This window comes from Phoca vitulina, unplaced genomic scaffold, assembly GCF_004348235.1.
Source record: "Phoca vitulina isolate PV1807 unplaced genomic scaffold, GSC_HSeal_1.0 scaffold5, whole genome shotgun sequence".
NCBI classification, from domain to species: Eukaryota; Metazoa; Chordata; class Mammalia; order Carnivora; family Phocidae; genus Phoca; species Phoca vitulina.
The window spans coordinates 79138156-79149568 of record NW_022589708.1 but is presented as its reverse complement, the minus strand read 5'-3'; the positions used below and the strand labels follow the sequence as shown (position 1 = coordinate 79149568).

General features: G+C 43.8%; 1 protein-coding gene across 3 annotated transcripts; it reads right to left on the bottom strand.

The window, feature by feature from the left end:
• Positions 1-884: 884 nt before the first annotated feature.
• Positions 885-11413, bottom strand: GJB6 (gap junction protein beta 6). Of its 3 annotated transcripts, none has more exons than XM_032403394.1 (3): positions 11102-11413; positions 8448-8612; positions 885-2423 (listed from the first exon to the last, which is right to left on the bottom strand). In XM_032403394.1, exon 3 carries the CDS (start codon positions 2406-2408, stop codon positions 1623-1625), a length of 786 nt encoding a protein of 261 aa, XP_032259285.1. In that variant the 5' UTR covers positions 2409-2423; positions 8448-8612; positions 11102-11413; the 3' UTR covers positions 885-1622. The 3 variants fall into 3 exon arrangements, with proteins under 3 accessions (XP_032259285.1, XP_032259286.1, XP_032259287.1); XM_032403395.1 differs by having other exon boundaries at positions 8462-8612; XM_032403396.1 differs by lacking the exon at positions 11102-11413 and adding an exon at positions 10237-10650.

The following is an 11413-nucleotide window of genomic DNA, read 5'->3' as shown; positions in this document are numbered from 1 at the left end:
GCTGTTTTATCTGCCCCTGGTATTTCACCTCATCCTTCATTTGATACTCATTTGAATAGCTATTTAAAAAGAAAGAACATTATAGGACATTGGGAATTATGAGTGCTCACTAGATTTTTTAATGTGATGGTAGGATTGTAGTTTTGTTTTAAAAGATTAGTCTTTGGTTTTTATAGATTGATACTGAGACATTTATGGGTGAAATGATGTGTCTGGAATTTGCTTTGGACTCTGAAGAAAATGAGAATATTTTGTTTTTCTGGAGAGAGATTTTGGAATCATGGCACCATGTTGACATGTGTCAACAAGCTCTTGTGGACGCTTATTATTTATTAGGTTTCCTCATGCAGAATATGCCACGGTAATGTTGTCCCTTTACACAGTTGTTTCGTGTGTGTGTGTCTTACCACTCCAGAGTGACCAGTCTGTGACTGACTCACCAGCACCCATTCTCAAGGCATCTGTGTTCAATCTGGAAATCCCTGGAGAGAAAGGTTTCCTCATCTGTGGGTGTGAGGCTGTGGGTGCTTATGTCAGTCACCATGGTCTGAAGGACTCGGGTAATGAATGAATCCTTTGAGGCAAGCTTCGTCTGAGAGCTGCCCCTGACTTCCTCAACCTCGTCTCTATCAGGGCTGAACTGACCCAGAGGACATTTTCTGTGTCCTAAAGCAGCCAAATCCTCTCCAAGCTATGGACTGGGTGGGTTGCTAAGCTCAGCTTCTGCTCATTTGATGTGAGGATGCAAGAGTCAGGCTTGAACTCCCAGGCGCCCCCCCCGCCGAACGCAACCAGCAGCCTGCCCACCAAAAGTAACCCAACCAACTCATCTTACCACATGAGGGATGACCACATGGAGGCCCAGACTGAACAGAAACCCATAATGCAGATGAAGGCATAAGCAATGGGGCTGATCTTTATTGAGGTGAAACATTCAAGTCAGCTGTTCACAATGATTGCAAATTGTCCAGTTTTAAAAAGCTTCCTACTTCCATACAGCTCTGTCTACATTTAGGAAGCAATAAAAATATATTGTACAATGAACAATTTCCACCTTAAGAGTATCATGATAGTTCATAAATTTGTCAATAGAAATTGCAAAACACTATTTACAACAAGATAGACTCTTTGTAAGTTCAAAATTTAGATACTTATGGCATAATTCTAAAACTAACCTCATATGTTTTCCCAGGTAAGAAAGACCAGTCATTGTAAAAATACTTTATATAAATTCAAAGTCAGAACTAAAACATTCAATCCTATAAAAATATCTTTTACTAATCAAAGTATCAATTTTCTACATAAATGTTCTTTATCAACAACAGTTACACACTTAAATTTTCAGGAAATACCTAGTATGTCAGACAGTCCACTTAAACATGTTAAAGTTACTTCAAGGCACAGTTGTAATCCTGTCTTAGTTTCAGAGATGGACCACATATTTGATTATGTTGCATATTAAGGGAACAATTGTTCTACAAAAAGTTAACTCAAGTATCTATGTATTATGAAAGCATTTATAAAGACAAAGTCTTCAGCCTATGGAAGGGATTTTTAGGTGGGCACTGCCTCCAGAAGGCACCACTTTTGTTATGAGTCAACTATGTAGTGCTTTGAAATGTTTAACTTGGAAAGCCTGTGATGGCATTTTGACCACTATCTGAAATCAGCTCATTCATTTCATTTTGCTTACTCTCTTTTAGGGCGTGATTGGGATGATTTCTTTGTGTTTGTGTTCTTTTTGATCTCCTAAAACATACTTTCAGCAGCAGGTAACACAACTCGGCCACATTAAGCAGCATGCAAATCACAGATGCAGAAATCATAAAAATGGTAAACACGGTTTTCTCAGTAGGTCTAGAGATAAAGCAGTCGACAAGGTTGGGGCAAGGGTCAATCCCACATTTCAATACCCAGGGCAGGTGGTACCCATTGTAAAGGAAGTAAAACACATACATAAAGGACGCTTCAAAGATGATTCGGAAAAAGATACTGCTGGTGTACGTCCACCACAGGGATCCCTCTATCCGAACCTTCTGCCTTTTAATGTCTTCTAAGTCTTTGAATTCATTTCTTTTCTCTCCTCGCCTAAATTTGCGGGCGGCCTCGTGTCTGTAGTAGGCGACATGCATCGCTACCAGCAGGGCCGGGGTGGAGACAAAGATGAGTTGCAGGGCCCACAGCCGGATGTGGGACACAGGAAAAAAGTGGTCATAGCACACATTTTTGCATCCCGGTTGCAGAGTGTTGCAGACAAAATCTTCCTGTTCGTCACCCCACACTTCTTGAGCAGCCACTACAAGGATCATGACACGGAAAATGAAGATGACGGTGATCCATACCTTCCCGATGCTGGTGGAGTGTTTGTTTACTCCCCCGATGAAAGTGTGTAGGGTACCCCAGTCCATTGTGTTGGCCTATTCCTAAACAGACAAAAATTAGCAAAAGTTAGTTAATGGAAAGTTCCTTTGATTTTATAAAATAGTATAGTTATATTATAGAACGAAGCAAATTTCTCTTAAAGTATGCTGCGAGGGGCTCTTGGGTGGCTCAGTGGGTTAAGTGGTTAAGCGTCTGCCTTCAACTCAGGTCAGGTCCTTCTCGGCAGGGTGTCTGCTTCTCCCTCTCCCTCTGTCCCCCCACCCGCTCCTGCTCTCTTTCAACTAAATAAATAAAATCTTAAAAAAACAATAAAGTATGCTGTGATATTTTATAACTTCAACCTCCTAGGTTGCTAGTAGGTTTTCTGGTAGGGAATGCCCACTCTAAGAACATTCGAACAGTTTTAAACCAGAAATAACCGTTGGGGGTTTCAGATCATCTTGATTCAACTGAATTCAGATTATATATTAGGTTGCTGTTTGACATTAGTGCAGGAACTTAGATAAACAAATACATTTCCCAATTTTCTTTTAACCACCGTGCGTGTAAGTACTGTATCAGTTTTGTTTTGCCCAAGGGATCACAGAGGTTCCACAGTAGATCTTATTCCATCAAACGGCTTATCAAAGAGAAAAAAATAATCCTTGGAATGACATATGTGGTGTACCCAGCAGACTGGGAAGAGGGAAGAGACCCCAATACTTGCTAGTTTATACAATGTATTTATGTTTATTTCTAGTTTGAATAACATCATTTGCTGAAATCATGTGTTCTTAGGAGACCTGATGTCACACACTACTGAAAGGTCCTCTTCTGAAAGAGAACTACTAGCTTTTACAAAAAGCACTCACTAGCTCTCCAGATAACCGGGGCTGGCACTAGCTTTCCCTTCCCAGTCACCAGGAGCGCACCAGGAGCCATGGATGAAGGGAACCAGCAATGCAGAGCCCCTCCCTCTTAATGCACTGATTTAGCATCCTGAGAGAAAACATTCTTTTGACTTCCACAGGAACTTTTGCTACAATTCAAACAGACACCTTCTTACCCTACGTTGCTACAGAAGCCTAGAGAATTAATCAGCATTCGGATCAAAAAAAAAAGAACTCTGAGAATCTTTTGAAAGAGAAAACATTCTCTTCAGAAAAACAGGCTTACACAAATTGTCAAACCTTTTAGGGGATGAGGGAGCTGCCAAAGTCCTTTCGTCAATCTGTCTGAGGGCAACTTTCTTGTATTTGACTGCACCCCGGGGTCAGGCTTCTCCTCAGGCTGACAACCCACACCCCCACCACCTTCTTGGCTCCGTCTCCTGCCCACAGCTCCGCCCCCTCTGCATCACATCTGTTGCTCTTTGAGACAACTGGGTAAATGGAGGCAGCCTTAGCTCCTTCAGGAATGCTCAGCACTAAGTCTCTGGATGAGGTGCTAATGTGTGCCCCAGAAGCAAGACCCTTTGTTGATGCTAATAAAGTCACCAGTCCTGTATTATGAAAAGCAGACCTCCACTTTAGTTGGCTTTCTGAGAAATTCATCTTTGCCCTTGGTTTGGTTTTTAGGCACCACCTTTTTCTTAGAAAGACATAGGTCCAAGGAAAAATGCCACCATCCACATTATAGGTCTTTGTGGATTCCTCCTCTGTCTGAACTGCACAGTGGAAGTAGGGGGCACACGCTGTGGAAGGGGTGGGGAGGGGAGCACAAGCAGGGCATAGCTAGAAATTTCTACATCATGAGTTTCTCCCCCTGCCTTCTCCTCTTGCCAAAGCATATAGAGCTCAATTATAGGCAAACCTCCCCCTGTCACCACATTGCCAAGCCAAGTAAATAACAATCACCAAGACTTCCATAAGTATTTATTGAATGTCTACTGTATAGAGATGTTAACTATTTTTTTTTTAAAGATTTTATTTATTTATTTGACAGAGAGAGACACAGCGAGAGAGGGAACACAAGCAGGGGGAGTGGGAGAGGCAGAAGCAGGCTTCCTGCTGAGCAGGGAGCCCGATGCCAGGCTCGATCCCAGGACTCTGGGATCATGACCTGAGCCGAAGGCAGCCGCTTAACTGACTGAGCCACCCAGGCATCCCAAGATGTTAACTATTTCATCTTTGCATCCCAAGGCACAGTCCAGTTCCCAGCACTGAGTAGGTTCTGAACAAAGCTGAGAGCAAATGTGGGATGCAGGAGGGTCATGGCTAGAAGCGCTGGGGAGAGCTTCTTATCCAATGATGCATTCCTATCCTAGGAAATTGAAGGTGTTAGATCACAACTCTGCAAGGAGGGAGCACATAATTTCTTAAGGAAAAAATGGGGAGGAGATAACGGGACTGCACTTCAGCACGTGTATTTTCACTTGATTAATGAAGTCACCAGAAGACAGGATAATTGAAGTGATCATGGACTTTCACAGATGCTTATTCGTTCCTTGAATAACCCATAAGAAGGAATCAAAAAACAGCACTTAACAAACCAGCACCCTCAGAGTATTCAGGGCTCCCAGACACGGCAAGCCGGCACCAAAGCCAAGGAGGTGGAGCCAGGAAGAAGGAACCGGAGAAATCGTTTTGAAGGGTTTAGTGCATACCGGCCTGTTCCAACTCCACTGGCCAGAAAGAAGTAAAGGACTTCGAAATGTTCATAGATCTTAAAACTTGTTCAAATGCCATGGAGTATGAAAAGTTTTAACACAGAATATGATGAGAACATTTGAATTCTTAAGTCCAAACTAAAATTGAGCCAAAAGCTTACATTGTGGCAGAAATGGGAAAATGCAAATTATCATTTTAACTTAGCCTAGACTTTACTAATTTTTTCAATGAAAATGAAAAGACAGGTGGAATTCCACAGCTGAAGACTTGAAAAGGGGTGTTGGCGGTGGGGGTCGGGGGGGAAGACAAGAGCTCTTAAGTGTGTCCCACAGTTCTGAGGGAGTCGGCTAAGGGAGGGAGAAACTTCCAGCAGCATTGAGGGGCTCAGATTTTCAGGCAACAATAAGATGGAAGACAACCCAGATCATGATACACAAGTGGAGGGGTCCAGACTTGTAACAACAATGTCAAAAAATTTAATCACTAACTGAGCAAAAAAAAAGGAAAATAAAAATCATGAAAAAGAAAGAAAAATAAGATACTTGAGCCAAAAGAAAAGAAAGGGGTGGGCACAATAGAGCACAAGGCATAATTTTACCTGTTAACAGAGAAAAGGCAGAAACTCTTCTCCTATTTTATCAAAGAGAAATTATTTAAAAAATTATTTCTAAAAGCATGATACAAGAGAGGTGTGGAGCTAGTGCCCACCTTCTGAGAAAGAGATTTTCAATGTCCACAGTACATGTATCTTTGATTTTAAAAACTCATCTTGGGGGGCACCTGGGTGGCAAAGTAGGTTAAGTAACCGACTCTCAGTTTTGGCTCAGGTCTGACCTCAGGGTCGTGAGATCGAGTTCAGCGCAGTCTTCTTGAGTTTCTCTCTTCCTCTTCCTCTGTCCCCCCACCCCCCCCGACTCCCTCTCTCTCAAATAAATAAATAAATCTTTAAAAAATTAAAAAAATAAAAACTCATCTTGGGTAACATGAATTATAAAATTAATTTTTAGTTTATAATGAAAGTCGTTATAATAAATTTTCCTAATTGTTGCTAATTGTTTTCTATCCTGGAAGCATTTCAGGAGGTAGAAACACATACATTTGGTGTTTAAACATATTTTACACAGCTGTTCACCTAGGGGACAGTCCTATTTGTTAATAAAATGAAGATGTTCTCTAATTAACCAATAAACATCCCCCATTGCAATTTGGTTTAATTAAGTGCCCAATCAACAAATTTTTGATTTATCAAATAAAAGTTCACATTTTCTTAAACCCTCCAAAGTGCAGGGAATTTAAACAGAAGGCTGTTTTTCCCTGAGTTCTTTATCAACAGGCTTCCTGAACATTGGCACACCTGCGGTCACCTATTACCTGCCCTTCTAGCAAGCAAACCGATCAAGGTGCTAAAGGACAACTCAGTCTGAATGAATTTGGAGAGGCTGAAGCTGTGGGAGAGGTCATGAGGTCAGAATTTCCACACAAGAATATGGTTCCGGCTTTCTAGAAGCAGGATCCTTGGCACCCGTGCCTTAGGGCTTCTCCTTCTTAAAAAAAAAAAAAAAAAAATAGGAACAATTATTATGGCAGTGGTTTTATTTCTTTTGGCTTTTCTGGGTGCCCAAATCACACATTCTGAAGTTCTACCCAAGTAGCAAAGCTGAACAGAAAATAATCTATTTTACAATACTTTTGACTTCCACTAAATATCAGTAATTTCCCCCCGTGCCTTTAAAGGGAGAAAAAGAGATGCGTAGGTCACTAAGAAAAATGAGTGATTAAACCCAAATACAAGTGTGTCCAGCCTACTGGTCACTCAAGACAATCAGGCTAAAGACAAACCACCTGATCTGCAGTATCTTCCTGCAGGAGCAACAAAAGCCCTATTACTTCTCACAGTAGGAATGACAGGAAGCGCTGCCCTCCATATTCTCGGTCCCTCCCTTGCCCTAAGTGCGCCCAGGAAAACCATTCAGTGAATGCGACGCCATGTTTCCTACAGTGAGAGCTTCTCTTTCGATTCTTCTGTATAGTCCACATTATTCCTGAGGGTCTTACGTATATGGGTCCTGGGTATCATTGTCCGTGTGCTAAGAGCAGAAGGACAGCTTGCCTCACAACTGTCAGAGCCAGTCAGGGAAAGGGACTGCCCCCAGCTTCCTGACACTTTGCTGCCGGCACCCTAATGCCTGGCTGCCCCCAGGACACCCTTCCCGCGGGAGGAGCCCAGAAAGGAGGGAGCTGACAGAGAGCAGAAGATTCACCTCCACTTTTCCTCCTGACCCGACCTTTCCTGGGTTGAAGCCACTTCTGCCCCCCAAGGAAGAGACTGCCCACTGGGCCCAACCCTCTCCTGCCTCTCCCTGTAAAAATATAACTCCTGGGGGAGCTTTCCACCAACATCTTGGTTGTAGAAGATTTGAAGGCTGAATGCTCTTTGAAAATTACTTTCCGAAACAACTGCATCCGTTGGCACGCTTTGCAATTAGTATTAGTAAACAAAATACCTCCTTCCTTTCATGCTTTAGACAGACTGCAGCCAATGGGAGGAGCCTTTTCAATAAAAAGTAAAATATTAACTCTTTGTGAACAGAGAGGTTTATCTTAACTGGTGCCTCTCTGGCTCTCTTTTAAGGAAAGAATACATCTGTCTAGCTTCTGTAGTCTTGTCTCCGTCCAAGAATGTGGTTACACTTCGTGGCGCCTGGGTGGCTCAGTGGGTTAAGTGCCCAACTGGATTTTGGCTCAGGTCATGATCTCAGGCTCATGATCTCAAGAGTGTGAGATGGAGCCCCGCCTCCCGCCCCCGAGTCTGGCTCCGCGCTGCTGAGCCCGGAGCCTGCTTAAGATTCTCTCTCTCCCTCTCCTTCTGCCCCTCCCCTGCTTGTGTGCTCTCTCTCAAAAAAAAAAAAAAAAAAAAAAAAAAAAATGGTTACACTTCAAGTTACAAGTTACAAGTTACAGTAACTGTCTTTGGTTTTGTGGTATATCTAATCATGGTGAATAACTCCATATTGCATTCTTGATACTAAAGCTCCAGTCTGGAATACTTACCTCTAAGAATAAGTAAACCATTGATCTTACTTCTGATGATACACACAGTATTATGAAGATAGATTGTTCTTCCCTTTTACAATTAAAATAATTTAAGTAATAAAATTTCTTGATTGTTTTAAAACTTAAGAATTTAATCATAACTAGTTTGCTTAACAATGCCATTTCAGTTTCACTGATGACAGAACCAAACTAAAGCTTTAAAATTATAGTCTTACCCCTTAGCAGACACCAAAAGGTGGAAAGTGTCTTTCTAGAAAGTTCTATTTCCCTTTGGATGACCCTTTCAAAGTTATTCATTGAATATTTGATATACCCGAGAACAGAACACATTCCTCATGATTTCCACATTAGCTCTGGGGAGTAGAGAAGTTTTATATTGATAAAAAACAACGTCAAAGCAAAACAAACACATCTGGGCCTTACTTCCAAGGACTCACAGCTAATTGGCCTGGAGAAGAATTAGGCAAGTTTCCCTCCTCAAGGGCTTCAGGCTTTCTTCTACACCATTTGATTGCCTAAAAGCTGATGTTGCACAGTAATGACATGAATATAAATCTTTGTCCAGTTTCAGTTCAGTGATGATGTCACCTGTTGAGGGAAAAAACACAGATGTGGCCATATTTCTTTAACTACTTCCCACGTGTCTATTGCATGACCTTTGTGGGTAGTTTTTCTTTATCCCCAGAACTGTTATGAGGGAAGTCTAGAGACTGCCAATTTCCTGATGCTTCATACTTTGAATACTAATAAAATAAAAATAAAATCTTTAGTGTAGATTCTTTTCCTTATCAAAATAATAATAATACCCAATCCCAAACCTCAAGCCCATTCCTTGAGCAATTGAGAAAAAGAGTAAGGGAGTTTGAGAAACTGGATATGCTCCTTTATCCCCCAAATCAGGAGTTAAAAAAAAAAAATCTCAAACTCTCTCTTTAATCAAGAAGAATCTATGTCTGTTGTCTCTAGAAAGCTCAGGTCATCCAAGGGACAACCTTATCTCTGATTTTTAAATTTAATGACTCAAAATTTCATCAACTGTCCTTTATGAGTAACAGCTAGTGATAAAATGGATTTAGGATCTATGTACTTCTTCAAAATTAACTCAATAAAATTGAAAGAACTTTTTCTGTGTATGGAGTCTAAATATAAACATGGACAATTCATAAAACTACATGTGTTTCTTAACCCATTTGGGAAGTCAAAGAGTTAAAACATTTTCCATTAAGCAGTCTCTGTTCATTCAAGCAAACCTGTGTCCTTTCCAAAGATTTAAGTCTAACTTGAGTTGAATGACCATGAAAATAAAAAAGGAAAAGCCGCTCCACAGACTCAGTTCTATTCTTATGGTTCAAGCAAGTAAAACAGAAATCTTAATAAATCATAATGCAGCCATTGGAAGGATTATGTCCTCATGGCCAAGAAACTTGTGTTAAAAGTTATTTTCCCACAATTTTATTCTACTTAACATTTTAACTAACGTCTACAAACCACTCATAACTCCTGGAATATTCAGATTGAATCAAAGATGCACGGTGAGGGTTTGCAAGTAAGAATTTTCCTTTCACCCTACTCAGTTGTTTAGTCAGATCTTCTGCAGTTCTTTTCTTTCTTAAAGCTGTTATAATTCAGAAGATAAAAAGTAAGAAAAAGAAAATGAAGTCACTCTCACCAATACCAGATTTGGTTTTAAAATAAAAACACAAGTGAAGCAGCTGGACTGATTAGTGTCCTCCCAGTTTGGGTCACTGTGGGGATGGTGATGGGGGACCCTGCACCCCCAGCCCCCACCCCAGTTATGTCACAGGCTAGAGAGTGTTGATGTTCTCTCTTCATAACTTCCTTCTCCCCTCCTTGGCAGGGTTCGAACAACACCCCCAAAGACTCCACCTGATCCAAACAACAGACAAAGCTCTCCACAGGAGCAGTTTGGAGCAGCATCCCGCAATTCTAAGGAAACTGCATTGGGGCAGGACATTTTCTTCTAGAACATTGGTTAGATTTTACTAGAACTGGGGCAAGAAAATACTTCTATGGCATACAGTCTACTGAAGGGAAAGAACAAAAATACATGGTAACATTCAGTCAGCCACTTCGCTGACAGTGAGATTCCACCTAGGGGACCCTGCGGTCGCTGCTGGACCAGGTATCCCTGCAATGGCTGCACGTTTCTACCCCCTACAAGCGTCCATAACTGCATGCAGGCCACACTCACCTGAGGTTCAGTCTTGCTCTCCAGAAAGGGAGGCCAGCCCAGTCAAAACACCCGATGCCAGGTAACACCTGGGACTGCTCTCCTTCTCTGGACGGGAAGTACCTTCTGGTGCCTCCACCTTTTAACTGACATGTGTCACCAATGACACTTAATTATTGTTGTCCAGTAATTGTCCAGTAATTGCATTATTGTCATCTGCGTTTCCCAAGTTCCTTGGGCATACATCATGCAGCCAAACGGGTCAGTTCTACCTGGGACTTGTCCAACAGCCCGGTTAAACCGGCTTTCCTTTTCCCCAGATCCAAGCTAGACTTCGTCAAGGTTGCATAAAAGCAAAGAAAATCCAAAATGCAGCAAAGGAAGTGGGGGAAAGGGGCACGGGTCCACACTCTGGCCACTGACACACACGATGTGGTATATTTATAAAACCTGTTGTGCAGGTCGAAGGGGGACCATCTAGGGTAAAAGTCAAACCCGTCCATCCTCGTTCCTCCGGGTGCGCAGAGGACTCCGGGCAGTGCCGGGCGGAATCGGCCCGGGCCCCAGCGGACACGGGAGGATGCGGATCCGCAGCAGATAAGGTTGCCCTGGGCAACCCCAACACGTGGACACCCACCGCTGCCAGCCTCCCAGCGATCGGAGGGTGACCATGCCCTGCGGCCACAGGGTCCACCTTGGAGCGGTCGCCAGCAAGGGCGACAAGGGCGAGAGAGGCGACAGGCTGCCTGCCTCACCTGCTCGGGGTTCTCGGAGGCAACAGCTGCGGGCCAAGGGCCGAGATGGCGCAGCGCGCCCGCCGCCTCCCTCACCGCGCCCCCCAGCCCGCCGCCAGCATTCGGGGGCGCCGTGCCTGGCGCCCGCTTACCTGCTCGGCGGGACTGCGGCCGGGGCTCTCCGCTGCAACCCGCCAGCAGGTCGGGCTGGGGCGCCGCGGACTGCTGGGCCGGTGTCGGGAGTGTGCAGTCGGCGCTCCCGCTCGGCTTCGGGTGCAGGCCCGGCTCCCCCCTGCAGCGCCTTTTAACCGCGCCCCACCCCGCCTCTGCCCTGACGCTTCCCGGCGGGCTGCGAGACGCAAGAGCGCCGAGTTCCGACGCGCGCCCGCCCCGGGGCGCGGGGTGCAAGGCGGGCCCTCCCTCGGGGGCGCGGAGAGCGACGGTTGGACGCGGGGAGCGGGGGG